The 27,437-nt window shown below is 47.0% G+C and overlaps 2 protein-coding genes across 2 annotated transcripts; one reads left to right on the top strand and one right to left on the bottom strand.

Annotated features, from left to right (window-relative positions):
- The first annotated feature begins 4,736 nt into the window (after positions 1–4,736).
- On the top strand, positions 4,737–10,118 carry LOC123043823 (tyrosine-specific transport protein). The gene is made up of 14 exons (XM_044466415.1): positions 4,737–5,140; positions 5,253–5,293; positions 5,822–5,914; positions 6,163–6,237; positions 6,582–6,631; positions 6,784–6,873; positions 7,234–7,290; positions 7,937–8,006; positions 8,438–8,539; positions 8,619–8,671; positions 8,933–9,080; positions 9,154–9,238; positions 9,362–9,490; positions 9,732–10,118. Exons 1-14 carry the CDS (start codon positions 4,903–4,905, stop codon positions 9,920–9,922), a joined length of 1,422 nt encoding a protein of 473 aa, XP_044322350.1. The 5' UTR covers positions 4,737–4,902; the 3' UTR covers positions 9,923–10,118.
- A 5,207-nt stretch (positions 10,119–15,325) lies between these two features.
- LOC123043824 (quinone-oxidoreductase QR2) lies at positions 15,326–16,357 on the bottom strand. Its single transcript, XM_044466416.1, has 2 exons — positions 16,193–16,357; positions 15,326–16,101 (listed from the first exon to the last, which is right to left on the bottom strand). The coding sequence occupies exons 1-2, from the start codon at positions 16,213–16,215 to the stop codon at positions 15,507–15,509; spliced, it is 618 nt and encodes a 205-aa protein (XP_044322351.1). The 5' UTR covers positions 16,216–16,357; the 3' UTR covers positions 15,326–15,506.
- Positions 16,358–27,437: the final 11,080 nt, after the last annotated feature.

Raw genomic sequence — 27,437 nt, forward strand, 5'->3', positions numbered from 1 at the left:
GGACGCGGATGCAAGCGGTCCAGAACCTATGGCCGGAGACAAATCCGAGGTTCCGGTGGCACAAGCCCAGCTCGATGTTGGGTCTGTGTGCGGCTCGAACGCTGCTGAGTCTGCGGCTTCCGTGGTGGAGTTGAGCTTCCGTCCTCGCATGGTGTGGTCTGCTCCGGATCTAGGGCCAGAGCGGTTACAGGCGCTATCTCATGAGCGCGGTCCGATGATAGATTTAGGTCATGTTCATCGTGGTGGCAGGGAACAGCCGTCATGGGTTCGAATCCGTCGAAGATCAAGTCTCCGCGAATATCAGCTACATAATTCAGGCTTCCAAATCTGACCCGATGGCCAGGGGTGTAGCTATCGATCCGCTCTAGATGGCCAAGCGAGTTAGCCTGCAGTGCGAAGCCGCCGAATACGAAGATCTGTCCGGGGAGGAAGATCTCCCCCTGGACTGCATTGTTGTAGATGATTGATGGAGCCATCAAGCCTTCTGGTGACGGTGCAGCGGAACTCTCAATGAAAGCACCAATGTCGGTGTCAAAACCGGCGGATCTCGGGTAGGGGGTCCCGAACCGTGCGTCTAAGGCTAATGGTAACAGGAGGCAGGGGACACGATGTTTACCCAGCTTCGGGCCCTCTCTATGGAGGTATTACCCTACTTCCTGCTTGATTGATCTTGATGAATATGAGTATTACAAGAGTTGATCTACCATGAGATCGTAATGGCTGAAACCCTAGAATTCTAGCCTATGATTATGATTGTAGTTGCCTCTACGGACTAAACCATCCGGTTTATACAGACACCGGAGTGGGCTAGGGTTACACAAAGTCGGTTACAGAGAAAGGAATCTACATATCTAAATCACCAAGCTTGCCATCCACGCAAAGGAGAGTCCCATCCGGACACGGAAAGAAGTCTTCTGTCTTGTATCTTCATAGCCCAGCAGTCCGGCCCATGCTAATAGTCCGGCTGTCCGAGGACCCCTTAATCCAGGACTCCCTCATGCCTTCCTGCCCATGTATATAAAGGAGCAAGGGGGAGGCTGGCCGGCCCTCCAAGGGTGCGTCCCCAATAGGGTAATCCTACTAGGACTCCAAGTCCTAGTAGGTTTCCACCTAAAGGGAGAGAGGGGGGAAGGAAGGAGAGGGAGAGGGGGAAGGCAAGGGGGCGCCACCCCCCCCCCCCTTCCTTGTCCTATTCGGACTCAAGGGGAGGGCGCGTGCGGCCTGCCCTGGCCAGTCCCTCTCTCTCTCCACTAGGGCCCATCTAGGCCCATTAGTTCCCCGGGGGGTTCCGGTAACCCTCCGACACTCCGGTTTTATCCGAAACTTCTCCGGAACACTTCCGGTGTCCGAATATAGTCGTCCAATATATCAATCTTTATGTATTGACCATTTCGAGACTCCTCGTCATGTCCGTGATCATATCCGGTACTCCGAACAATCTTCGGTACATCATATCACATAAACTCATAATACCAATCGTCATCAAACATTAAGCGTGCGGACCCTACGGGTTCGAGAACTATGTAGTCATGACCGAGACACGTCTCTGGTCAATAACCAATAGCAGAACATGGATGCTCATATTGGTTCCTACATATTATATGAAGATCTTTATTAGTCAAACCGCATAACAACATACGTTGTTCCCTTTGTCATCGGTATGTTACTTGCCCGAGATTCGATCGTCGGTATCTCAATACCTAGTTCAATCTCGTTACCGGCAAGTCTCTTTACTCGTTCCGTAATACTTCTTCCCGCAACTAACTCATTAGTCACAATGCTTGCAAGGCTTATAGTGATGAGTATTACTGAGAGGGCCCAGAGATACCTCTCCAAAACACGGAGTGACAAATCCTAATCTCGATCTATGCCAACCCAACAAACACCTTCGGAAACACCTGCAGAGCACCTTTATAATCACCAAATTACGTTGTGATGTTTGGTAGCACACAAAGTGTTTCTCTGGTATTCGGGAGTTGCATAATCTCATAGTCTGAGGAACTTGTATAAGTCATGAAGAAAGCAGTAGCAATGAAACTGACACGATCATAATGCTAAGCTAACGGATGGGTCATGTCCATCCCATCATTCTCCTAATGATGTGATCCCGTTAATCAAATGACAACACATGTCAATGGTTAGGAAACATAACCATCTTTGATTAATGAGCTAGTCAAGTAGAGGCATACTAGGGACTATATGTTTTGTCTATGTATTCACACATGTACTAAGTTTCCAGTTAATACAATTCTAGCATGAATAATAAACATTTATCATGAATTAAGGGAATAAATAATAATTTTATTATTGCCTATAGGGCATATTTCCTTCACTACCACCGAACTCCAAGTGGTACTACCACCCGAGGGTCCGGTACTACCGCCCTGCCTGCGCACAGCGTCTCTGGGCCGAGGCCCATGTACTTGTTCCGCCCTTTACTTACCCCTTCATGGCCCTAGACTATATATACTCCTCCACCTCCTATGTTTTAGGGTTAGCATTGGTTTAGCTCATATTTGAGATAGAGCTTTGCTCATCCACTTGGTTACTTCTCCATCAGAGTTCACAACCTCTTCGGAGAAGATCCCCCAAGCGAATTCAAGACCCCATCACGGGAAGACCCTTCAAGACCTCCTCACGGAGAAGACCTTTGTATCGTCCTTTGTTGACTTTGGATCGTGTATCACTCTTTGTGTTTCGAGGATCTAGCATATGTGTGACCGAATCTTGTTGGTTTGAGTGATTCTCTCGTGTTTCCCCTCATGATTTCTCCTCGTGTTCTTCATGTTCTTCGTAGGATCCCCTCCAATCATGAACGATCGGGCATCTAGGGTTCTAGCCTACATCACACTTCCAAAAGAAAATATAACAACATGTAAATCAAATGTACCAATTGACAGGCGCAGGAAGTTGTGAACCAGCCGAAAGCTACATCCGGCCGGGGACGGTAATTGACTTTGACAATGGTGATTATAATGAATTTACCACTCATACCCAAGTTCAGGGTCTCGAGATGGGTGATAACCCTACATTCTACTGCTAAGATATATTGATACAAGGGGTTCACCAAGTACAAGAGCTAGATTGCATCCACAAAGGTTGGTCTTGCAAGAATGGCCCACTCTTCGACAAGGATCTCCAGGAAGCATCTTCCTTAGTAGATAGTCGTCAATTTTCAACACGATCGTAGCTCTAGCCAAACTATAACGAGCTTTTCTTAGCAGTAGGTCTAACGAGCTAGACCACTCTTTACAAAAAAAAGATGAGGTAGGCCCCACTTGCTGCGGTGGGCTTCAATGTCGTGGGTTTCCTAGAGAAGCCACCTTTGGGTTGGGCATACTAGGGTTTTGTAGCGTGTTCAACAAATTGACTTTTTTTCTACAACTGCACAAGGTTCGCGTATCATTTCATTCATAGGTAAGAGAGAACAACAATCGCATCAAGAAGAGAGAAAGGGGGCATCATACTAGGTGTGGGAAGAGTCGAACAAGGGATGCAACACAACACTAAACTCACCTAGCAAGAATTCCAGCCAAGGAAGGCGAGGAGACGAGACACAAGGCACCTAGACCGCATCATAACAAATGCGAGGCCCCTGCTTCGCACCGCTATGACTCGAGGACTGACTGGATGAACATACCCCTCACCTTAAGCACCTAGAGGAGTCGACAAGTGGGTTGCGGGACTAGGCCGGGCTGGAAGGAGAAGCCGTGGAGGAAGCGCCAACAATGTCATACATTGCGCCCCTGGATGTCCATGCCCTGGGAAGCAACCCGAAGAAACACGGCGTCCAACATCTCCAAATTCAACACCGGGCCCGCTGCGAACAACCAAGATAGCGCCTTCGCAAAGGGGACAATGTCGTGTCGCCGCCATCCAATCTGGTGAACCAGATCTAGGGTTTTCCCCGGTGCTCAAAGAGGGGCACGGAGAAAGGCCATGGTAGTGCCTCCAGAAGGGGGACAACGACATCCTCAAGTGTTGTCATTGCCAGCATCGGCAAGCCTAGCAGAGATTTCATCCCGGGCATGTGACCCAAAATTCCCAAAAGCCAAGCAAACCGACATTGGAGGTGGTTTTGCTTCATGTTTTTGTTTCGAGAATATTGGGCGCACCTACGAAGATCTCCAGGAGACTTGTTTTCGTGCAGTAACAAGCATTTGCAGGCCATGATTCTTTTTTTCTGCTTTATGTAATTGGTTGTTTCTCTTTGGCATTCTGACATCATTTTTTATTCTAGAAATGTAAAAAACTGACGTCAGATTTTTAATCACCGCAAATAAAACTTTTTTTATGACAAATTAAGTTTTCGCGAGGATGGCAATTCCTTTTAGTAAGCATGGTAAATCCTGGCAAAAAATTGAACATGCCTAGGACTTGTCATGCTTACTAAAGAAAATTGTCATCCTCGCGACAACTTAACTTGCCATAACAAACTCGATTTGTAGTGAAATGCTTTTATTTTATTTTAAAAAAAGTGTGCATCTTTCTTTTTGACAGCTCGATGACGCTAGTGTGCATCTATAACTGGTGCAGATCTATGTTGGCTAATAAAGCTTCTATTTTATTAAAAAATAATCAAACGTACAAGCAAAGCAACTGCAAGTTTGCAAACCATCAACAGATCATGGATCTTTCCTTCAGCATACGCACATGCAACAACAAAAAGTTTGGGCAAGTGACAGTTCTGCTTCCTCTTCCACACAGAGCTGATCCACAAACGCTCACACAGCTCTAGGACTGCCATTGCGCCACAGCACCAGAACTTTTCAGCCTGGACACCTGCGCCACACAAACCCCCACCAATAACAACCGGAAGATAACAGAAAAAGAAAACAAAAACAAAAAAAGAAAGCTCCAAGCCTACCTCTAGAGGAAGAAGCAGCAGTGGCAGCGGCAGCAATGGCAGCAGCCGCTCTCCAGTGCTGCCCTCTGCTGAGCTCACCGCCGGCATCATCCGTCTTGCCGCCTTCCTCTATAAAAACACTGGCGGTTAGCAGGATAGGGGAGGCCAGGAGGAGGAGGCTGCAGCGATGTCGCTGTTCCCAGTCTGCCGAGGGGCGATCACCGGGTAGCTCGCCTCCGCAGCTGGAGCGCCTCTTCTCCAATGTCAACAAGGCAACCATGAAGCACGAGCCAGGTAACCATGCTCGGATCATGCAGTCTGTTGCTTTGCCGAGCTTTCTTGCGCGTTTTTGGCCTTTGGGGCGCACCTGATGGGATTGTCTCTGTTTTTCGCTTGGATGTGCCAGGGAGTATCACCAGTTCCATCTTCCTTGTGGCAGGCACAACGGTAACGTTTTCCTTTTTTTCTTACCGCCCTTGAAGTAATGTAAGACCTGAAATTTTGATGTCAGATTGCTTAGTAGGCTGCAGGTAAAGGCTTTTTTTAAATGCAATGCGCCTGTCGAGAATCAGTGAAATGTAAAAGACCACACGACAGAGATCAGATAAAACATTGAGGACAACAACCCTGTCTCACGAAACTAGCATTGCAAGCCAAAAAATCCACAAGGAATAATACTACGCACCTTGTGTGTGCGTGCGGTTTGAACTTGTGTTGGCCCTTGTAGCTGTGGTGGTTTGCTTTATCTATAAAGCGGAGCGAAAGCCTTTTTCGGTAATAATACTACGCACCTTGACACATCAGTAGCTTTGCGACAAAACTCAATCCATAGCAGCATTATTTCACACATGTTAGAAACTACGTACTTGAGACATCCCTTTGGAGTAAACATATATTTCAGGAATAGTTCGGAGTAAGAAAAGGCTTATTATGTTACATAACTAACCTTCCTTTTCATCAATGTTGGTGCCATAGGTCGGGGCAGGTATCCTTGCGATCCCTGCCGTCACACAGGAAGCTGGATTCTTGGCCTCAGCGGTCACATGCATTTTCTGCTGGGCATATATGGTAATAGAATGTCAATTGACTGGGTAAACTATCAAACCTGATGTGTTAGAGGTGACATGCAGTCAGAGAAGCCTCTCAAAGGTAAACCCTTTTGCATTGCGCTTTCCTGGATAAATTCTCGTCGTAAAGAATATTTGCTTGTTGTGTGTGTCACCTGATACGGGAGGGTTTGATAGTTTCACCCATATTTTGTCGAATTCACTTACTTGTCTGCACTTACAGTTTTCGTTTGCCATCGCTTTCTCCAGGTTGTAACAGGGCTGTTAGTTGCTGAAGTAAATGTCAATACAATGTGTGAGCTAGGATCTGGAGGTGTCTCCCTGGTAGTTAACGCGTCACTCCATTGCTGATTTCCTGATCAAAGTTTCTATTAGAGGCAATTAAAATGAATCTACGATTATGTGATTTAGCTAAAAAGTGGCATATGATAGGAGGTTGATCCAATATCACCTAGTGCTTGGATATATTTCACCTGAACACAAGATAGAAATGAATTAAGACTGGCAAAAGATAGAGAATGATACACGCTCCAAATACCAGAAAGTGCTCAATAATGGGTGGGATGTTGCACCTATCCATCTATGATATGTATTTCATTCCTTGTATATTTTGCATCTTGCGTGGTTGAAAGTAGCAAGCATACTCTCTGAAGGCTCTCTTTTTCCAGGTTTCAATGGCTAAGCGCACTCTAGGGACAGTTGGAGTAAGAACAGCCTGGTATAATAAATTCTTATGTATATAAGAACTCCAAATCATAATATACATTGATATGAACATCATAATGGGATTCATATCACTATGTAATACACTCAGTTACAAATTCCTATTTGAACTGGAGAATTTTGACCATAATTTCTATGTGCCTGCAGCTTTTCATATTTGTTTATACATTATGCACTTCTTGTTGCGTATGTGGCACGCTCTTCAGAGATCTTAACAAACTCATTGGGCATTCCATTGTATGACCTCTTTCCATGATCTTCATTTTATTAGCCAATACATTTATTTTCCCAGCTTTTGTTGTAAAGATGACGTATTCATCTTACTAGTGTATAGAGATGTAGTGTCTATTATATGCTTTACCTTTGTGTTGTAACCCCAGAAAAACAAAATATCAGGAGCTTGCATTATGTGAGAAACAACTGCTATGGAATTTAATCAATTTACACTAGTCGGTACTTCTACAATCCACATAAATATTTTCCTGCATGTAGGTTCTACGTAGCATTTACTAACCATCATTGGTCATCATCATGCATTTGATTTAGTGTTCAGTAATTTCTTTTCTTCAACCATTGATGACGTCAGTATGCTTACAGATGGGAGAGTGCCACACTATTTTCACTGGCTTTTGGGGGTTTATGCTACTTCGGAAGGTATTTGAGAAATGTTACTGCATCATATTAGATGATGCACTTCCAGTAATAGCAAACAAAATTGTTCAAGCAGATGTTTCGCTTTTTTAGTTCCATGCTACTTAACTTCAGGGTTCATCACAAGATATTTTCAAATTATGTTATGGGAGCTCCTGACTACATCCAGTGTAGCTTCAAGTCTACTACTTTGTACTCCCTCCGTTCCTAAATATAAGCGTTTTTAGAGATTCCAATATAGACTACATACGGAGCAAATTGAGTAAATCTACACTCTAAATACATCCGTATGTTGTCCCTATTGAAATCTCTAAAAGGTCTTATATTTAGAACGGAGGGAGTAACCATTAAGGGTTAACTTCATTCTCGATTTGCAAAACAAATGCATATGCAATTATTAAGGTTCACAAAAGAGGATAGTCTATCATATAGCAGATATTATAGAAATTTGTTATATAGAATTTATTTTATAACAGATATTGCATTAAGGCTATTTCTTACTGATATTTGTTATACAGAAATTTCTGTCCTAATGTCCCTAATTACTTAGGAAATTTATTATATAACATGGTATGCCATGAAGTCACAATTGTTGAATACTTCTTTCAGAGATTATAAGCAGTAAAACTAATCTTCTTGATGGCTGCAGTCAGAGAGTCATTGGTGCCGTGAATGGCTTTTTGGTGTTCAGTATCATAACATCCTTCACAGCTCTTGTGGTAAGTGGAGTTCTACATTAACCCGTCATAAATATTTGAAACCTTGATGATCCTAGGCTTTTAGCAGTCGACAAAGAGAATGAAACATGACTACATTTCCTGAAAATAACTTACAAGCCTACAAATTTTGGTTGCAAAATACTCTGTTAGTGAGATAAAAATTTAAGACAGTCCAAGTGTGCACGTACAGTAAGCTACATGAGCGTAAGTGTATAGGTCCAAATCCTCAATGCTTATAGATAAACAGGTTCTATTTGACAGGAAATATTGCCATTCTTTTAGTACCCAGTAATAGTTGTTGGAATACAGAAAAATTATGTCCGGCGAGTGACGACAAAGATAACATGAGCAACCACTAGGAAATTTCTTTCGCGTAAGGTACATCCTACAACAAAGTATAGACACTGAACAAACGGGTGTGACCTTCACAGGTGGTGGCAAGTGGAAACATACAGTGGAGTTCTCTTCTCGAAACGAATTTTGCTGCTGCTCCCCAAAGTATACCAATAATTGCTCTTTCATTCGTATATCAGGTAATCTCGCTTACCATATTCACGTCGAAAAATTAATCTTCTTGGTATTTGACTGAGTATATTCCTGATTCCTGAACAGAATGTAGTTCCTGTTCTGTGTACAAATTTGGAGGGAGACCTATCAAAAGTAAGGTAAGGTTGTGAAGATAAATGTGTACACTACCTGCATAAGTACAGCAGTTGTTACTTGTGACATCAAAAGGATAGACAGAGTTTTCAGACTTACAGCAACAGAGCAATATATGCCTTCTTTCGAGAAAACATAAGATCTTGAAGAACAAGAAAATTTTCTCATTAAAAAGGGACAGACATATTTATGTTGGACCGGTCACGCTACTATATCCTAAGTTGGTGACTTCCAGAGGCATATGATAATCTTACTGAATCTTGCAGGAAGGCCATTGTGTTAGGTACTGCCATACCCCTTGCTCTGTTTCTCATATGGGATGCTGTCATCCTGGGGACAATCCCGGGGTTTGCAGAAAGTGGGACTATTACTGATCCATTACAACAACTTAGGTCAAGCAATGGTACAGTGGGGGTAAGTATTTTTCAAGATGTTCTTATGATGTGCGATAAATGGGGATTGATTTGAAACACCTTCTTATTTGCAGCCTATCGTTGAGGCATTCTCATTTTTGGCAATAGGCACATCATACATTGGATTTGTTCTAGGACTCTCAGACTTCATCGCAGACTGTAAGTATCTTCTTCAGTCCAGACTCCAGAGCAATCATATTTTTGAGCTAGGAAGAGGTCTAGAGCTTACTGCTATTAATTCATTATCCTTCTCTTTTTTGCTTCTTCTATACAACTTTGCAGTGCTCAAACTACCAAGTGGACAGAACAAACCTCTGACGTACCTTGTAACTTTGTTCCCTCCGCTTGTTCTGTCACTGCTTGATCCAGAGATATTTTTCAAGGCATTGGACTTTGCAGGAACTTATGGAGGTAAGGATGCTTTTACAGTATCTCTAGTCCCAATGAGAAATACTGGACTCCTTGCAGGCTGCAGACACAAAATAATATACTGATATAGAATAGCAGAACATTTCATATGGTCTGCTACAATCTACTGCAATGACCTTTTATGAATAGGAAGTGCAGAATATTCGTATGATTCACTTATTGTTGAAATATTAGATTTGTTACTTGGAGAAATGAACTGATCCCTTGCATGTATTCTTTTCAGTTCTGGTACTCTTTGGAGTTTTCCCTGCAGCCATGTCTTGGTCAGAGAGATACTCAAATGACTTGGAAGCTCCTATATCCCCCATAGTCCCAGGAGGGAAATTAACCCTCTCATTTGTTATGGGGGGCGCCTTGCTTGTAATATTTTCGGAGATTTTCAAGGACATAATGCAGTTACAAGGACTACATTGACAATTACGACGTGCAAAGTTCCACTACTGATGCTTCTGCAGATTTTTGTGCAATGTATTAACACACCCAAAAGAGACTAATCTGGTATTTCTAGCTTTTCTTAACCCCTTTGCGGTTTCATCAAGATATTCAGTCAAGTTGAGTTGTGTTGTACATATTTACATGTGTGCAAATGAATAACTGAATGATTTCATTAGCTCGATTGGAGTTCACGATGTTTCTTGACTTGTTCGGGTACGCTATCAAGACTTTTGAACTTATCCCCAGACTACACACATTGACTCAGACAACTGTGCAAGGGCATATCCTACTAAAGAGTAAACAAGAACTAGCAAGCAGAAGCTCACAATGAGAAAAACATACTGTATACCACTGCCACTGTGCCAGAGTTTAACTGATTCTCTTCTACCAAAAATCATTGCAAGAACAAGTTCCCCCTCTAAAATGATGGAACCTGGCTCTATCACGAACCACAATTTCCCGTTGATAGATCTTGGACACTAGCTTAGCAAACTTGTGGCAATCCATGCAAAAGCGGAGATTTTTGACAATTCTGATTGTAGCATCTGGAGGTCCTCCAATGAGCCCAAACGCTATTGCAAGCTTCTCACTGTGATGTCCAAGCGCCTGCTCTTTCTCTTCATCTTCAATGTCATAGAACACCTCAGTGATCTCTGTGACATGACCTTGCTGTTGCATCCTTCCACCAATCTCAATCAGTTTTGCATGAATGTCATCATATGATGGATGTGACTTGTCACCTGAAATGAATTCATGGATGGAACCATCCATCTCAACCGAGCTGCAACCAGGAATCTTCTCGATCCCCTTGCTTCTCATGGTCCTCCGAACATCTTCAACGCCATTCCATCTCCCTACTGCAGCATAGAGATTGGACAGGAGCACATGGTCTCCACTGCAGGTTGCTGCCATTTCAGTTATGACAATTTCAGCCATCTTGACATTCTTGTGGAGCCGGCATCCACCAAGCAATGCCCTCCAGATGACAACATCTGGCTTCATTGGCATCTCTGTAATGAGCTTGTGTGCCTCTTGTAGATGACCAGATCGGGCAAGGAGATCAACCATGCACGCATAGTGCTCAAGGATTAACCCTATGCCATACTTCTTGGAGATCATGTTGAAATGCTCCCTACCTGCATCCACAGATCCACCATGGCTGCATGCCAAGAGGACTCCTACAAAGGTCACTTCATCCGGTACCACTCTTCCGTCAAGCTCCATTTGGCGAAACATGTCCAACGCCATTGCTGAGTAGCCATTCATGGCCAAGCCATTGATCATGGCATTCCAGGTACATGTGTTCCTCGCCCTCAAGCTCGCGAACACCTCCAACGCAAGCTCCACAGCGCCACACTTGGCATACATGTCAATAAGCGCCGTCCCCAGGAACTCGTCCCACCGGAGCCTGTTCTTCTCTATGAACACATGGACCCACTTCCCTGTCTCCAACGCACCGGCGCTCGCGCAGGCTGACAGCGCGCTGACAACAGTCCCACGGTTTGGCACGAACCCTTCCTTCATCATCCGCCCAAAGAGACAGAGAGCCTCGACGGGCTGCCTGTTCCCGACGTGCCCAGAGATCATGGCGTTCCACGAAACCAGGTCCCTCTCCGGCATCTTGTCGAAGACGCGCCTCGCCGACCCGACATCCCCGGCGCGGCAGAGGCCGGCGACCATCGACGTCCACGTGACGGGCGTCGGCGCCGGGACCTGCTCAAAGAGCCGGCACGCCGATGCGACGTCGCCGGACACCGCGTAGCCGTGGATCATGGAGTTGAAGGAGACGGTGTCCTGGCGCGGCATTTCGGCGAACACCCTGCGCGCGTCGGTGACTCGCCTCGTGGCGCAGTACCCCTGGATGAAGCCATTGGTGACGCGCGTGTGGGCGAGGAACCCGAGCTTGATGTAGACGGCGTGGAGGCTGGGGAGGCGGCGAGAGGAGACGGAGGCGGCGGCTTTGAGGAGGGAGAGGAAGGTGTGCTGGTTCAGGCGGGACAGCTGCATGCGTACGCGTTTGCTATTGGCTTGTACAGTACTAGTTCATGGTGTGTGTGTGAGAGAGGCCTTGAGCTTTTATGGCTGGCTTGTTTGGAAAAGGAAATTTAGAAAATGCAAGAACATGAAACTAAGTGGATTATGTTTCAAGTACTCCTGCTTTATTGATGCAATATGATATGGGGCAATGATAGGCGCCGGTTGACCGGCCCAAACCGCGCAGCCGTCCGATTTCCCTATTTACAGCTGTTAGATTTGACGCTTTCCCTCGAGTCATCGTCTTCCTTGCATTGCCTGAGAGAGAAAAAGGGGGGACATCCCCACGTGCGCTCCCCACGCGCATAGCTCTGCCCGCCGCACGTCACTCGCCAGAGCTCCACCGGTCGCCGCCTCGCTTCGAAGCCCGAATTCGCCACCGTCGCACGCCTTCTCGTCTTGTCGTCGTTCCAGCACCGCCCTTCCCCGGATGCAGCTCTGCCCAACACCGGTTCCAGCAACTCGCAGTGATGATCATAGCACGGCGCCGCTGTCTTTGGCTCGCCGCTGTCGCTGACCTGCACCATCATGTTCCAGCGAAAAAACATATCTCAGCTGAAAAAAGCTCTGGTGTTCAGTTGCAGCAAAACCAAAAACTGGTTCCAGCAGAAAAAAATGTGGTTCCAGCAAAACGACCTGAGAAACTGCGAAACCAGTAAAATGGGTTGAAGCAAAAATTTATTCCGATTCCAGCAAAAAATTATCCTGATTCCAGCAAAAATTTACTTTGGTTCCAACAAAACGATCTGAGTAACTGGAAACTCCGGTAATCATTTGAAGCAAAAATTTATCTAGTTCCAGCAAAAATTAAGTACAGTTCCAGCAAAAATGAACTCAACAACTAGAAATCCGATAATAGTTTGAAGCAAAATTTACATCGGTTCTAGCAAAAAAGAACTTAAGTTCCAGCAAAAAACAGATCAGCAAAACAACCCAGCTTGCAGCTCCCCAAAAACTCCGGTCACTGCTCCGGCACCAACGGATGCAGCTCTGCCGTTGAAAAGGTGCGGCTGATTCCAGCTTCCTATTCCCGGTTGCTTCTTGCCGCCGGCGGTCGCCGTTGGATGCATCCCTCCTAGCCGTTGGATGCACCTCCAAACTGAACGGTTGCAGCTCCGGCGACGCTTGATGCAGCTCCGGCGACGGCTAGGAGGGATGCATCCAACGGCGACCGCCGGCGGCAAGAAGCAACCGGGAATAGGAAGCTGGAATCAGCCGCACCCTTTCAACGGCAGAGCTGCATCCGTTGGTGCCGGAGCAGTGACCGAAGTTTTTGGGGAGCTGCAAGCTGGGTTGTTTTGCTGATCTGTTTTTTGCTGGAACTCAAGTTCTTTTTTGCTAGAACCGATGTAAATTTTGCTTCAAACTATTATCGGATTTCTAGTTGTTGAGTTCATTTTTGCTGGAACTGTACTTAATTTTTGCTGGAACTAGATAAATTTTTGCTTCAAATGATTACCGAAGTTTCCAGTTACTCAGATCGTTTTGTTGGAACCAAAGTAAATTTTTGCTGGAATCAGGATAATTTTTTGCTGGAATCGGAATAAATTTTTGCTTCAACCGATTTTACTGGTTTCGCAGTTTCTCAGGTCGTTTTGCTGGAACCACATTTTTTTCTGCTGGAACCAGTTTTTGGTTTTGCTGCAACTGAACACCAGAGCTTTTTTCAGCTGAGATATGTTTTTTCGCTGGAACATGATGGTGCAGGTCAGCGACAGCGGCGAGCCAGAGACAGCGGCGCCGTGCTATGATCATCACTGCGAGTTGCTGGAACCGGTGTTGGGCAGAGCTGCATCCGGGGAAGGGCGGTGCTGGAACGACGGCAAGACGAGAAGGCGTGCGACGGTGGCGAATTCGGGCTTCGAAGCGAGGCGGCGACCGGTGGAGCTCTGGCGAGTGACGTGCGGCGGGCAGGGCTATGCGCGTGGGGAGCGCACGTGGGGATGTCCCCCCTTTTTCTCTCTCAGGCAATGCAGGGAAGACGATGACTCGAGGGAAAGCGTCAAATCTAACAGCTGTAAATAGGGAAATCGGACGGCTGCGCGGTGACCGGCCCAAATTTGGGCCGGTCGACCGGCGCCTATCATTGCCCCTAATAATAACATATATTTTACAAAAGAATAAGTCTTGAGATTAGTGTAATGAAATTTCTTAAAATTACTATCATGAAGTTTTTGTGTTTTTAGTAAAGAAAAACAACAAGAAATATAACGAAATTCTCTCAATATTTTTACATAATTTCCCAGGAGTCAGTATAGTAATTTTTTTTATTTCCCTGGAAAGACATAGATTGTGGAATTTGTACCATGACTTTTCCAAGAATTAAAATCATATAACTGAAATCCACCATTTACTTCTATTTTCTCATAATGAGATTCTCAGTTTTTATAGAAGACAGATAATTTCACAGAACTTTTTTCCACATTTCCTAAATCTTGGAAATGATTTAAATCCATTAAACATATTTTTCAAAAGTTGAAATGATTCTTAAAAACTTGGTAAAAACATAATTGTTTTAAAAATTCTTATTAATTATTCACTAGTCAGACAATCTGAATATTATTAGATGTGTTGTAAACGTGAGGCTCAACAAAATCTGCATGCACGTTGGGCCACTGTCACATGTCATTCAAGCCACCCACAATAACGCATTTATTATCCTCAGAGATCATTAAGAGTGTTCAGAAGGATACAACCATATACTTCTCTTAAAGAAAGATATTCATCGTCCTAAACTAAAGAATACACCCAAACTAATATAACGACACGAATCCCTATGCTTCTTTAATGGTGAGATATTATAGAGGTGAGTCGCCGAGTGCTCCTATGCATTTTCGTTCTCTTCCTTCTTTGTCTCTCAAATAAGGCCACCTTTAACACGACTCTTAAAACCAACACTTGTCCGCCGACTGATCCGCGGATGTAGATACAAAATTCGACCATCCAACCATATACCCTAAAGGTTTGTCCCTGTTTTTTTAAGTCCACAACACTGAAAATAATTACAGAAAATAGCACAATCCATCTATAAATAACTTGCAAATATTTCTAGTACAACAATACTTCAGTTAGAATCGTCACAAGACATAACCAAATATTCAATAAGTTTTTTGAAGTCATCGATTTCAAATTCAACAAATACTCCAATTAGAATCGTCACGAGTTCTCCCACACATTGTTGCCCTTGAGTTTTATCCAACAATACAAATGTAAATGGCCCCCCTTTGTCACGCGCTAACATTGAGCGAGTGAATCAATGAATTGACCAGAACGCTGGGGAAGTGAGGGTTGACCTCAGTTTTAGGTTCAACCCCAAGAGCTAAATCCGCACCGGCGGGAGAAACCATATTTTGAGCATAAGTGTCGCCATTATTATTTCTTTCCCAAAAAGATATACTATTAGAAACTATAGCACGGTGTAGTAATAATTGCTAATAAACAAATTTTGCTCCAGTTGACATGCTAATAAACCGGAAATCATCCATCCACACACGATGTGCAATCCCGCACGACCATTGCTGTGAGCAGCTCAGACGACGGCCTTGAGCTTCTTGGCGATGCCGGCGAAGTACTTCCCCTGGTGCGCCGCCAAGGCGAGCTCGGCGTCGGTGGGCGTCCTACTGCCATCGGCGCCGGCGAAGGTGCCAGCCCCGTACGGGCTGCCGCCCTTGACCTCGTCCATGGCGAACATGCCGGCGCCGTGCGTGTAGCCGACGGGCACGAAGATCATGCCGTGGTGCGTCAGCTGCGTCACGGCCGTGAGGGCCGTGGTCTCCTGACCGCCGCCCTGCGTGCCCGTGGCGAAGAAGACGCCAGCGGGCTTGCCGGCGAGGGCCCCCTCCTGCCAGAGGCCGCCGGTGGAGTCAAAGAAGGCCTTCATCTGCGCCGCCATCATGCCGAACCGCGTCGGGAAGCCGAACAGGACGCCGTCGGCCTCGGCCAGCTGCCGCGCCGTTATGACGGGGTGGTCCTCGCGCCCCGGCGCCGCGTGCATCTTCCCCAGCACCTCCTCCGGTAGCGTTTCCGGCACCCGCCAGACGGTGACCTCGACGCCGGGCACGGAGTCGGCGCCTTTCTTGATCTCCTCCGCCAGCGTGGCGACGTGCCCCCATGTCGAATAGTACCTGAATGATAAACGAAAAATGGAATAACAATCAAATCATTGAGCTAACCAGCCGGAAGAAGAGAAGAGCGGAGCAGAGGGCGGAGCATTACACGATGTAGATCTTGGTCGCCATTGCCGATCGGTGTAGAATTCTGCTGTGCACGTAGAACTGATTTGCTTTGGAAATTGCTTTGCTTCCTCTTGCGGTATGGGTGGCTGGTGAAGGAAGAAGGCGGGCAGGCTCCCGTATTTGTAGGGGAAGCTGGAGCCTTGTAGATTTTCCGATTGTTAATTTGGCGTACTTGCGGTCGCATTCTTGCAGATTATTTAAAAGGGTTCTTGGAAAAAGATGCTGATCCGATCATCGCCAGGGGCTGCTATGAGTCTTGTCACCTTGTGTAGTGGGTATAAAAAAGTGTGGCCGGACTCTGATGAACGTGGCGTGGGGTATACTACGTGGTCATGGCGTCGACACTGACGTGCTACGTATGTAGATATGTATCGCCATAGTGGATGCTTTTCTCGCGGAAGAACGGCGATGGAGTCAGCGAGGAAGCTTCCTGCAGGTCTGAAAGAAAAAGAATAGGCAGATATAGAATCGAAAATACACGTTGGGACATGGTGCATGCCAGACAAGGATTATATGCATTTTCATAGTATTATAACTAACTTCAAACCCCTCAGATAGTTTTAGGAGTTGTGGGGGTAATTTTACTTATTTGCAGTCCTATAAACCTCCACCTGTGCAATGCCCGTTAACTCTATAAATGATCCTCCATCCGTGTAGCATCTCTCTTTTGCTAATCGCTATGGGTGTGGCCAGTTCTCAGTTGACTGAGACTTACGAAGTCTCAATCAAATGACAAAAGTTATAAAATAAGAAGAAGAAAATTAAAAGAAAATTTACACGGATCTTCACATAAAATCTCAAGAATATAGCATTGATTAAGACTTCGTTAAGTCTCAGTCCACTGACTTATAGCAATCCTGAATCGCTATTAAGGAGAAAATTGTTAGGGTCTCGTCCCCCCTGAATCGTCCCTACAAGGTGAGGTCGTGGGTATCGATTCCCTTGCCGCTGAACGAGGAGAACAAACACGGGGAGTCCCGATCCAGGTCTCGGCAGCTTAATGCTCGTGCTCGCCGTGAGGGTGTCCCTCCGCCCCAGCAACACCATCCAATTCAGGGCCACGAGTTGCATGCAACCATGCCCTTTCGTTATCATGATCACAATCAGCTTATTCGTGCTCCCGAAGCCTTGGAGTACACAATTGTACACAAGAGAAACATAGTGTTAATATTTACTAGGTTAACAACATCACGTGCAGCGAGGAGCAATATGTTGGCGCAAGAAATGGTGTGTTGCAGGAGGCCTCGACTTGGACCTTGATGTCGCCGAGCAAGATCGATGCGTCACGGCCCTATCAATGGACACACATGTCAATGATAGAAGCTAGAACGAGAAACATTGCTGACCGTGTGCACCGCGATGCAACTTACAATGATGGTCTTGATGAAACAGTTGATCGAGTTATACAACAACATGAAGTGCCCCCCCCCCCGGGGGGGGGGGGGGGGGGCTGCGCACTTGCTGACGCTATGTTACGCCAATCACAATTTTATAGTTTTTAGAGGTTATGCGTAGAGTCAGAGTTGTCATATATGCAACCTTCATAATATGTCTCCTCTTTATTTTTATTATTAATTTGTTTTACATCAACTAAATATTCATACTTATAATTGGAGGCATTCAAACACTAAAACTGGATTAAAATTCGAACAACATTGAAATACACAATTCTTATATGGGGAGAAATGTCGATAAACGACATTTTCATATATAATAAGTAGACGGGAGGGGCAAAATTCCTTGAAGAAGGTGTTGTTGAAGATAGTTTGACCGACGACGGGTTGGCATAGCCCCCAGCCCAGGGGCAGACTCTGATGTGCAGCTGCGCACCGAACATGGAGTCGACGTCGATGTTCTTGTAGAAGTGCATGCGGAAGCTAGAGCATCTGGCAAACCCGACTGTGTGCACCCCAAGTAAGACGATAACAATGACGGAGCCAGGATTAGAGCTAGGGGTGGAACTACCAGTCCGCGTGTTCGCATGCATCACACCTAGAAGCGTCAGCGACGTCCATGGCCATCATGTTGATTTCTTTATTAGCACCATTATTAAAACAACATCAATTAGCTTATTTCAAGTAACACAAATGGGTCCATCTGCATTCCTATGTTCACCCGTTCGGTTGATCGTCCGAGCCAACGAGCAGACAGAAAAGGAGGAGAGCTTACGTGGTCAATCATTTTCCTAACAATAATACCACAAACTTTTACACGTATTTTGCAGATCTTTTCTAACTAATAAATCATCCGTCACAGCCCTATCAATGCACGCACATGTCAATGATAGAAGCTAGAACGAGAAACATTGTGGACCATGTGCACCGCAACGCAACTTACAATGATGAAACATTGATCAAGTTACACAACACCGTGAAGTGCTGCGGGGGAGGGGGGCAATGCCCTCTGCACACTTGCTGACGCTATGTTATGCCAGTCACATTTTTATAATTTTTAGAGGTCGTGCATAAAGTCAGAGTCGTCATATATGCAACCTTCATAGTATGTCTCCTCTTCTTTTTTTTGCATCAACTAAATGTTCATACTTATAATTGGAGGCATTCAAACACGAAAACTGGATTAAAATTCGAACAACATTGAAATACATAGTTCTTATATGGGGAGAAATGTCGATAAATGACATCTTCATATATAATAAGTAGAGGGGAGGGGCGAATTTCCTTGAAGAAGGTGTTGTTGAAGATGGCTTGAACGACGTTGGGTTGCCGTAGCCCCCAGCCCAGGGGCCGACGTTGGTGTGCAGCTGCGCGCCGAACATGGAGTTTATGTCGGTGTTTCTTGCAGAAGTGCATGCCAAAGCTAGAACATCTAGCGAACCCGACTGTGTGCACCCCAAGTAAGACGATAACAGGGATGGAGCCAGGAATTAGAGCTAGGGGTGGAACTACCAAGTCCGCGTGTTCGCGTGCATCACACCTAGACTAGTCAGTGATGTCCATGACCATCATGTTGATGATTATTAAAAAAACATCAATTAGCTTATTTCAAGTAACATAAATGGGCCCGTCTGCATTCCTATGTTCATCCGTTCGGTTGATCGTCCGAGCCAACGAGCAGATAAAGGAGAAGGAGAGCTTACGTGGTGAATCACCCTAACAATAATACTACATCCACAAACTTTTACACACATTTTGCTGATCTTTTCTAACTAATAAATCATCTGTCGCAACCCTATCAATGCACACACATGTCAATGATAGAAGCTAGAACGAGAAACATTGCGGACCGTGTGTACCGCGACGCAACTTACAATGATGGAACTGTTGATCGAGTTATACAACACCGTGAAGTGCCAAGGGGGGGGGGGGGAGGGGGGGCAAGGCCCCCTGCACACTTGCTGACGCTATGTTATGCTATAACATTTTTATAATTTTTAGAGGCCGTGCGTAACCTTCATAACATGTCTCCTCTTTATCATTTTTTTGCGTCAACTAGATATTCATACTAATAATTGGAAGCATTCAAGGAAAAAGCTTCCAATCAACCGGCCGATCTTTCTCGCTGCATCAGTCGCTCGCGCGGCCGTCAGATCGCAGCCCATTGGTACACTAGATTGTGAGGGCGCGTGACTCGCATGAAGACTTGGTGCATGTGCCTGGTCCCTACTACCTGGGCCAACCCTATTCATTGCAAATAAATTCCGCAACATCGGTAATGTTGCAAAACTTGCTCCCGCAACATCACCTACGTTGCATGAATGTGAAGGCAAAAAAAATTCTGCAACATTACGTTTGTTGCATAAAAGTGGAGACATTTTTTTTCTGCGACATCACCACGGTTGCAAAAATTTCTGCAGCAGTACCATTCTTACAAAAGTTGCATCACGTCTCCGCACAAAGTCTTTGTTTCAGCAACAACCAACTTGTTGCAATTCATGAAGTCACACGATAACTCTTCAGAGTGGTTTGCAACAAAGTCGTTGTTGCAGACGGATGAGCGTAACAACTAGCTTGTTGCAATTTGTGACGCTCACGTGGGGAGATCTAACGGCGTGGGAGGTGGTCGAACCTAGCACGACCCTTGTTTCTGCAACACCCCACTTGTTGCAGAAGGGAGGTGGGGAACGTGGGTGGTACATTGGACGGACAGTAGCATGTCCATCCAATGGCCAGCTAGGCGGCGGATGTTTTTAACTAATCCACCGACCGACACGTCGCGCAGCCCGGCATTCAAACACTAAAATTGGATTAAAATTCGAACAACATTGAAATACATAGTTTTTATATGGGGAGGCGTGCTCGGGCCTCCCCATATCCGTCCATATTGGTGCCGGTCAGCCCGGGTTTTTGAGACCGGTTTGAGATATATCTCTGAGTCGTTTTTTACCGGTCACTGACCAGGTCATCCGTCCGAACACGTATGAGGGTGGTTTAAGGCGTCGATTGTAGATGTTCTAAGGGCATCTTCAACAAAGTGCGTCGAAATGGACACACGAACACGTTTGGACGTGTCATCAAACAACGAATGGGCCCGGGCATCTAACCTTTTGCACGAAATGTCCGTGCACGTTTCAAAACTAAATCAAAATTACGCTAGGTATATAATACCTTGTAGGCATGCACTCTAGGCCCGTCCCCGTTGTCATCGTCGTTTTTTTTGAAACGAGGCAAAAGACTTGCCATTTTCATTGATTAAGAAGAAGTGAGAATTTCCCGGTTAATTGACGGAAAATCGGGCTAAAACCGAAACAACCCAACCTATAAACACATGGGCACCACCGGCCAACCTGGCCACCGACATGGAACACACTCCATGACGGTACATGCCAACAGATGGCCACACGCACGAACAACCGACAGCTCCGACTTTGCCGACGATCATTGCCCGGGAAATATGCAGGACTTGCACCGACCGTGCCCGCCGCAAACGACCACCGAGCGCCTGTCATCATCACCACCTGGATCCGCTCCACCGCAGTTCCGACTTCAAAGCAGCCAGGCAACCCACGAAAGAGCACCTCGGACACGCCGGGAAGATCCGACTACCAAAGCCCGAGCCGCGACCCAAGCTCCTCTCGACGCCATCATCGTTGCCAAACAGAAATCAGCGCCCCCAAACGGCCGCCTCAGCAACCACGCGGCGAAGATGCCGCCATCCACCGCGGCGAAGATGCCGCCTTCCACCGGTCTCCAGTTGTAGCCGACTCCGAGACGATGCCCCCAAGGAGGAAGAAGACGAGGAGACGCCTTCATCGCCCGATCCTGCGGATATGAGGATTCCCTCCGGAGCCAAGGCCGCGGGGAGAAGCACCACACCAAAACGACGCTTCCAAGAAAGAGTGCGGCGCCCGCGGGCGTCGCCGTTGCCGGATCCGGCAGAGGCCGGAGAAGGATTTCTCCCGTAGATGCACAACCACCGCGAGCCCGAACCAGCCGGCCACCAACCACCACCAAACCTGCACCGCAGAGCCACCGAAGGGAATCTCCCGCCAGCGCCCGCGCCCGTCCCAGCTGAGGCCGTCCCGCGCGACCCCCCGGCCAGCAGCAGTCGTGCTGCCGGGTACTGGGCGCACACCGCCGTCTCCACCGACCAGCCGACCCCGCCAGAGGAAGGAGGAGCCACGCCCGAAACTCGCCGAGCCGCACCACCTCTCGCAGCAGCAGAGACGCCAAACCACAGCAGCTCCGCCGCCGCCCACGCAGCCGACGAGAGCCACCGCCCGCCCGCGGCCGCGCCGCCCAGAGAGCGAAGAGGTCCGGGGCCACCACCCCGGCGTCCGAGCACCCGTGCCGCTGACCTCCGCAGCAGAAACCGGGGAATCCAAATCTGGCCGCGACCGGCTCGATCCAGCCGCCCCACGCAGCGCCCCGCAACAGCCCCCTCCGCACCCGCAAGCCGAGCATCACCCCCGCCGCCAGAGCATCACCGGAGATAGGCGAGGCAGCCGCGCAGTCCACCGCCAGGCACCACGGCGCCGAGCGCCACCCGCCGCCGCTCCCCCAGGACTGGATGCCGAGCGACGGGATGAGGCCCCGCCGCCGCCACCCCCGCACGGGCTTTGCCCAGCGGTGGCCACCGGCGGCGGCGAGGGAGGATGAGCAGGTGGGGGAGTGGGAGGCGGCGGGGATCTGGTCGCCGCCCGAGTCGCCAAGCTAGGCGATGCGGGGGCCTTTTTCGAAGCTATGATCCATAATACTTGTCGTCAAATGAATGTATCTAAAATTGTCATCGTCGTTGACGCCTCTATTGTTGTCGTCGCCCTTCCAACAACGGACGACCACCCAGGGGGGCGTGACAACCATGATCAGTAGCCGTCGTGCGGTCATGGCGTAGCCAACCGACCTCACGCAGACGATCGGCCACGTCCGGCTCGCGGTGATGGTCGGGCGCAGACTCCAGTCCACGCCGCCCGCCCTTGGCCTTGGCCTTGTCGTTGCCAGTAAGGGAAAGGGTGTGCTCAGACTTGGCCAACCCCATATTGTAGAGTTGGTCGCTAATCCAGTTCGGGGCCACGCCCGACTTGGCAAATGCCGAACAACGTGCCGCATTGGGCCCTGGCCGGCGCTCCTCCCTCCTTTGTTGTTGCCTTTCCGTCTGCCGTCCTGGCATGCGACGACGAGGCGCCGCCGTCGCGACCGAGGTGGTGAAGGACGCGGCCGCACGCGTTGGTGATCGTCGACAGGGTTACCCTTCTTGATGGCGGCGGGACGAGAGGGCACCTGCGTCTTGATGCAACGTTGCGGCGAGGACATTGGCTTCTCCTTGACGCGATGGCATGACATTGAGGGCGACGCCAGACAACGATCGAACATCGATCGCACGAGGAGCAGTTGAGCTATCGCGCGTACTCCTCTTTGGTTCGTGTGGCCTCGGTGAGGAGGAGCGGTTGTTGCTGCCTCATCGTCCGAGGAGAGCACCACCTCCTCGGTCTTGACCGTTGATGCCATGGAGCCCAACGGGCTCGGGAACCGTGGGCGACGATGCATGATCCGAAGCTCCTCGTAGATCCTCCTGCCGGCAGGGACTTGGCCATGGCGGAGACGAGCAGTAAGGAGAGGACCGAAAAGGAGAGGAGAGGCGAGGTAGTAGAGGTGATGGGCTATAGTTTGCCGATGCGATCGACCTGCTTAAATAACTCGGGCAGTCGGGCCGGTGTTGCTTCGTGCGAGCGCAACTACCGGAGTAGGCTTCCTAGTCGTCGTGTTCGTCTTGAAGTGGCTCTGATCAGCCACGGGTAGGTGGACGACCAGTTGTGTTTGCTCTGAGAGGCAATGAATGCGTGATGAGGCCTTTGAAGGGAAGCGTGCGACGAGGGTTTTCAGATGGGCAGGGCGATGATGTTTTCCGGTTCGGAATGCTTGGTCTAGCGCGTGGTGGGCATCCGCAAACTTGCCCAACTTTGCTTCCGATTTGCAAAAATACAAACATACAGGCCTTTCACTGGTGTTTGATGTTCGGGGGTGGAGAGCACAAAGTATCCAGACCGCACGGCCCAGACATTTACAGACGATTTGATAAATAGCATTGGAGATGCCCTTACGAGAGAATATAAGTGCCCATTTACGGACGATTTGATAAATAGCCTTGGAGATGCCCTTACAAGAGAATATCAAGTGCCACAGGAGAACCTAAGCTGCAAGCTCAGCCATGGATCTAAGATCCAATGTCAGAAAACACACAAGTGAATAGTGTCAATTTTTGTGACACTATTATGCTGAATTTGTCTTTTTTTTGTGTATTTCAGGAAAAAAAATCTAATGTTAGAAGAGAGCTACCAAATCCATTACTTAGAAAAAACACCCCAAACAAGGAATGCATCACATAAAGAAAAAAATAAAAGGAGCAACTCGGTTTATTGAGGAAAACCAGACCAAAACCTATACAACGCCTAGCAAGACTAAGCCTAAAGCACCACAAATCCATGACACATACAAAGCATGGAAAGGCCAACACCCGGATTTTTTGTCGAAAGAGACCCTCTGCCCACTGGAATTGCCAAAAAAGACCCCCTGCGGACGAAATTGACAAAAGAGACCCCCTCACTAGTGGCGGCAGGCGCGGCAGGCGACACGTGTCACCTGCCGCCACGCCGTGAGGCGGCGGGCCCGGCCGCCACAACAGGAGGCGGCAGCCCGGTGTATAACGGTGCGTGCACAGGGCAGCACAGGCCAGCGTGCCGCGACGGAACGGGCCGCGCCAGGCGGGCCTGGCCGCCACCGGGTGGGGCGGCCACTGCTGCCGCTGTCGCTACCCGGCCGACAAGGCCTGCTGCGCGCGGGCCCAGCAGGTGGGCCACGCCGCCACCAGCCGAGGCGGCCTGTCCTGTGCTGCTGCACGCGCGACAGTGCGCAAACGGCGCTGATTTCGAGGCGCAACAGTGACGGTTGTGACTCCGACGCGCGGGAATATGGACGCTTTTGGTTCTTTTGCGTTAGCGGATGCGACGGCACTGCGAGAATCACGCTGATTATTGCTTCAGCGAATGCGACGACACTGCGGGAATCACTCACTCGCTGCGGGAATCCGAGGCTGCGGGAACCTGTTGTGCCGACACTACAGGGATCCTCTTCCTTTATATAGTATGCTTCTGCTGCGTGCGCAAGCACACTCGCATCCTCTTCTAACTTCTGAGTGTGTAAGAACAGAGAGAAAGAAAAACTCAGTAGGCACTTTCACTCGTGATTTAGGGCGATTTGGAGTTGGATTTTGAATATGTTGAAGTTGAAGAAAAGATAGACCAAGGTAAGATCTATCCATTTTTGTTGGTTTCGTTTGCATGCATGATGTTTTTACTCTTTTTGTTTAGTTCATAACTATGTGTTATCTATTTTGTTAGGCATTATTTCATCACTTTTTGGAGTCATTTAGAGCTTCAGGAGTACGATTTGCCTAGCGAAGTGAACTACGAAGTTGAAGATCAAGGTATGAGCTTTGCAATAAATTGATTTTTTTATGCATGCAAGGTCGTAATTAGTTAGTCTTTTAGCTCATCATTAGCTATGCAATGTTAGTGATTAGAGGTTAGAAATAATTTCAGACGACAGATGTAGCATTTATAATATATTTTTTAGAAAAGTAGGTTGAAGATGTTTGTATCAATGTTAGGTGCGTCCATTAGTATTGACATGCAAGAAATCTTAATACGATAATTAAGAAACACTTGTACTGTAATTGTTCATTGCATGTGGTATGTTATTTCATGTGGTATGTTTATTAATAAGTCTTAGTTAGGAGGTTGTAGGTCTACTTTGTTACGTCGAAATAATCTAAATTTTATATGTTACGAATATGTGCTAATGTACTTGATGATGTATGTAATTAGGTAAAATAATTAATCTTAGTAGCAAACAAGGAGGAGATGACGTGATTGAAGAAATTGTGTTTCCATCTTCGTTGTCCCTTTTGAGGTGATGACCAGATACATGCAAGTGCTATTTTCATACTTTTGATAGCAGAAAGAAAAATCCGTGTGTAATATTGATGTTCATATGATAATAGGTTGACTCTGTTTATATAGTACTGGTGACGGATATTTATTCGAACTATTTGGACTCTTAATTGCATTCGCAAGCACATCCATATTGGAGCCAAGGTATAAAATGACCCCGTAATTTTGTTAATATTTTTTATATTGATGTACTGTCATGCCGCTGCAAATATTATTATTTGTAAATAAATGAATTTTATCGTATGATATGAAAAACATTATATCATGCCGAAAGAAATTAGATATTTTACTCATATGATATTAAAATGTTATTATCGTAATATTATGTTTAGTGGTTGTTTGGATAGCGAGTACTTACCCTCAGTTTTGTCATAACCTGTTGTAAGAAAATTATGTAGAAAACCATATTTTACTAATTGTCGTTTTTCCAGAAGCTAAGTTTTTACATGTTGCGAGAACTATTTTAGGATATTTTGGGGGTAGTTAGAGAAAAGAAAACAGAGTTTTAGTTTGTTACGCTCGTAGACAAGTTTGAGAAAAATAGATCTTTAAATACCCGTTAACCAAACAACCCCTTAAAGTCTAAGCAAATGATTCTAAAAACAAACCAAATATTTATAACGAAAATACGGTTATTATTTTAGTCGTAAGATATGTAAATGTTGTCATCGTTACTAAATGTTCAGTTACTAATTATTTGAAATGTAAACATGTATGTTGGTTAGGTACTATGGAAAATTTAGTAGTGTACTATGGAAACGTCTTACGCGACGGTCCATGCGGGGTGGATGTGTCCTTCTGCGAGTCGACTACAGTTGTATTGAGAGACATGGTCAACGTGGGTTACGCAGCTGTTAGAAGGTGCATCCGAGCGGTGTTTGGCCCAGTGATGCAGGAAAAAAATGACAATGGAGGCCTTCGTCGTTGACGGAGGAAATGATGGGACAGTTGCCCGTTGGGGTTTGCGGCCTGTCACAGGTGATCAGTCGTGGGGGTCGTACATGAGGTTTGCAAGCAATCCCAATAACTCAATGTATGGTCAGCCGATGGTGTATGTGGAGTTCATTTCAGTCACTGATGTTGCCGGATGCAGTAGTAGGGGTGGTGAGGTCGAGTTGGCCATCACATCAGCCCCTAGCATCGGCCCATCGGAACCGACGGGCGGCCAGCCTGTGTATGACACAGGATATTGGTCGGCGGCCGTTGACATGAGCGAACACGTGGAGGGATTGCCGGAGGCGCTAGATGATGATGATCATTCTTCTGCGTCTTCGGAGTCAAGCGGAGAAGAAGATGTTCCTCCTCAGAGGGCGGTCGCGGCGGCACTGCAACCTGGGTTTTTACAGGATATGAGCATCACCAACGAATTTCACTCTGCTTCTGGCCTAGGAGCGGGAAGCCTGGAGGTTGGGCAAGTTTTCCCAGATAAGAAGTCTGCTTACCAGGCAATGGGTAGCTATGCAATCGGCATCCACCGCCAGCATAGAGTGAAGCAGTCTGATAAAAAAGAGTTGAAGGTCATATGCATCCACACCGCGAAAGGTTGCCGCGGAAGAGTTCTCGCTAGACTGAAGCCTGGGGTATGTCAGTCATGGCATATCACAAAAATAGTGGAGCATACCTGTGAGCAAACTGGGACTCTTTCAGATCACTGCAATGTGACAGCAAAATTTGTGGCACAGACGATGGAAACAATTGTGCAGGGAAGTCTCAACATTAGTGTTAGGGCTCTGCAAAAAGATGCAGAGGATCTAATTGGATTCCCTGTTAGCTACAGCAAGGCTAGGCGTGCGAAGGAAAATATATTCAAGAACTTGTA

Source organism: Triticum aestivum, chromosome 2B, assembly GCF_018294505.1.
Source record: "Triticum aestivum cultivar Chinese Spring chromosome 2B, IWGSC CS RefSeq v2.1, whole genome shotgun sequence".
NCBI lineage: Eukaryota > Viridiplantae > Streptophyta > Magnoliopsida > Poales > Poaceae > Triticum > Triticum aestivum.

Coding starts and splice junctions, on each gene's coding strand:
- LOC123043823 (XM_044466415.1), top strand. CDS start 4,903: ATGGCAGCAGCCGCTCTCCAGTGCTGCCCTCTGCTGAGCTCACCGCCG. Junction 5,294..5,821: donor TCCTTGTGGCAGGCACAACG/GTAACGTTTTCC, acceptor TTGGTGCCATAG/GTCGGGGCAGGTATCCTTGC. Junction 9,081..9,153: donor CAAGCAATGGTACAGTGGGG/GTAAGTATTTTT, acceptor TCTTATTTGCAG/CCTATCGTTGAGGCATTCTC.
- LOC123043824 (XM_044466416.1), bottom strand. CDS start 16,215: ATGGCGACCAAGATCTACATCGT. Junction 16,102..16,192: donor GCGACCAAGATCTACATCGT/GTAATGCTCCGC, acceptor TTTATCATTCAG/GTACTATTCGACATGGGGGC.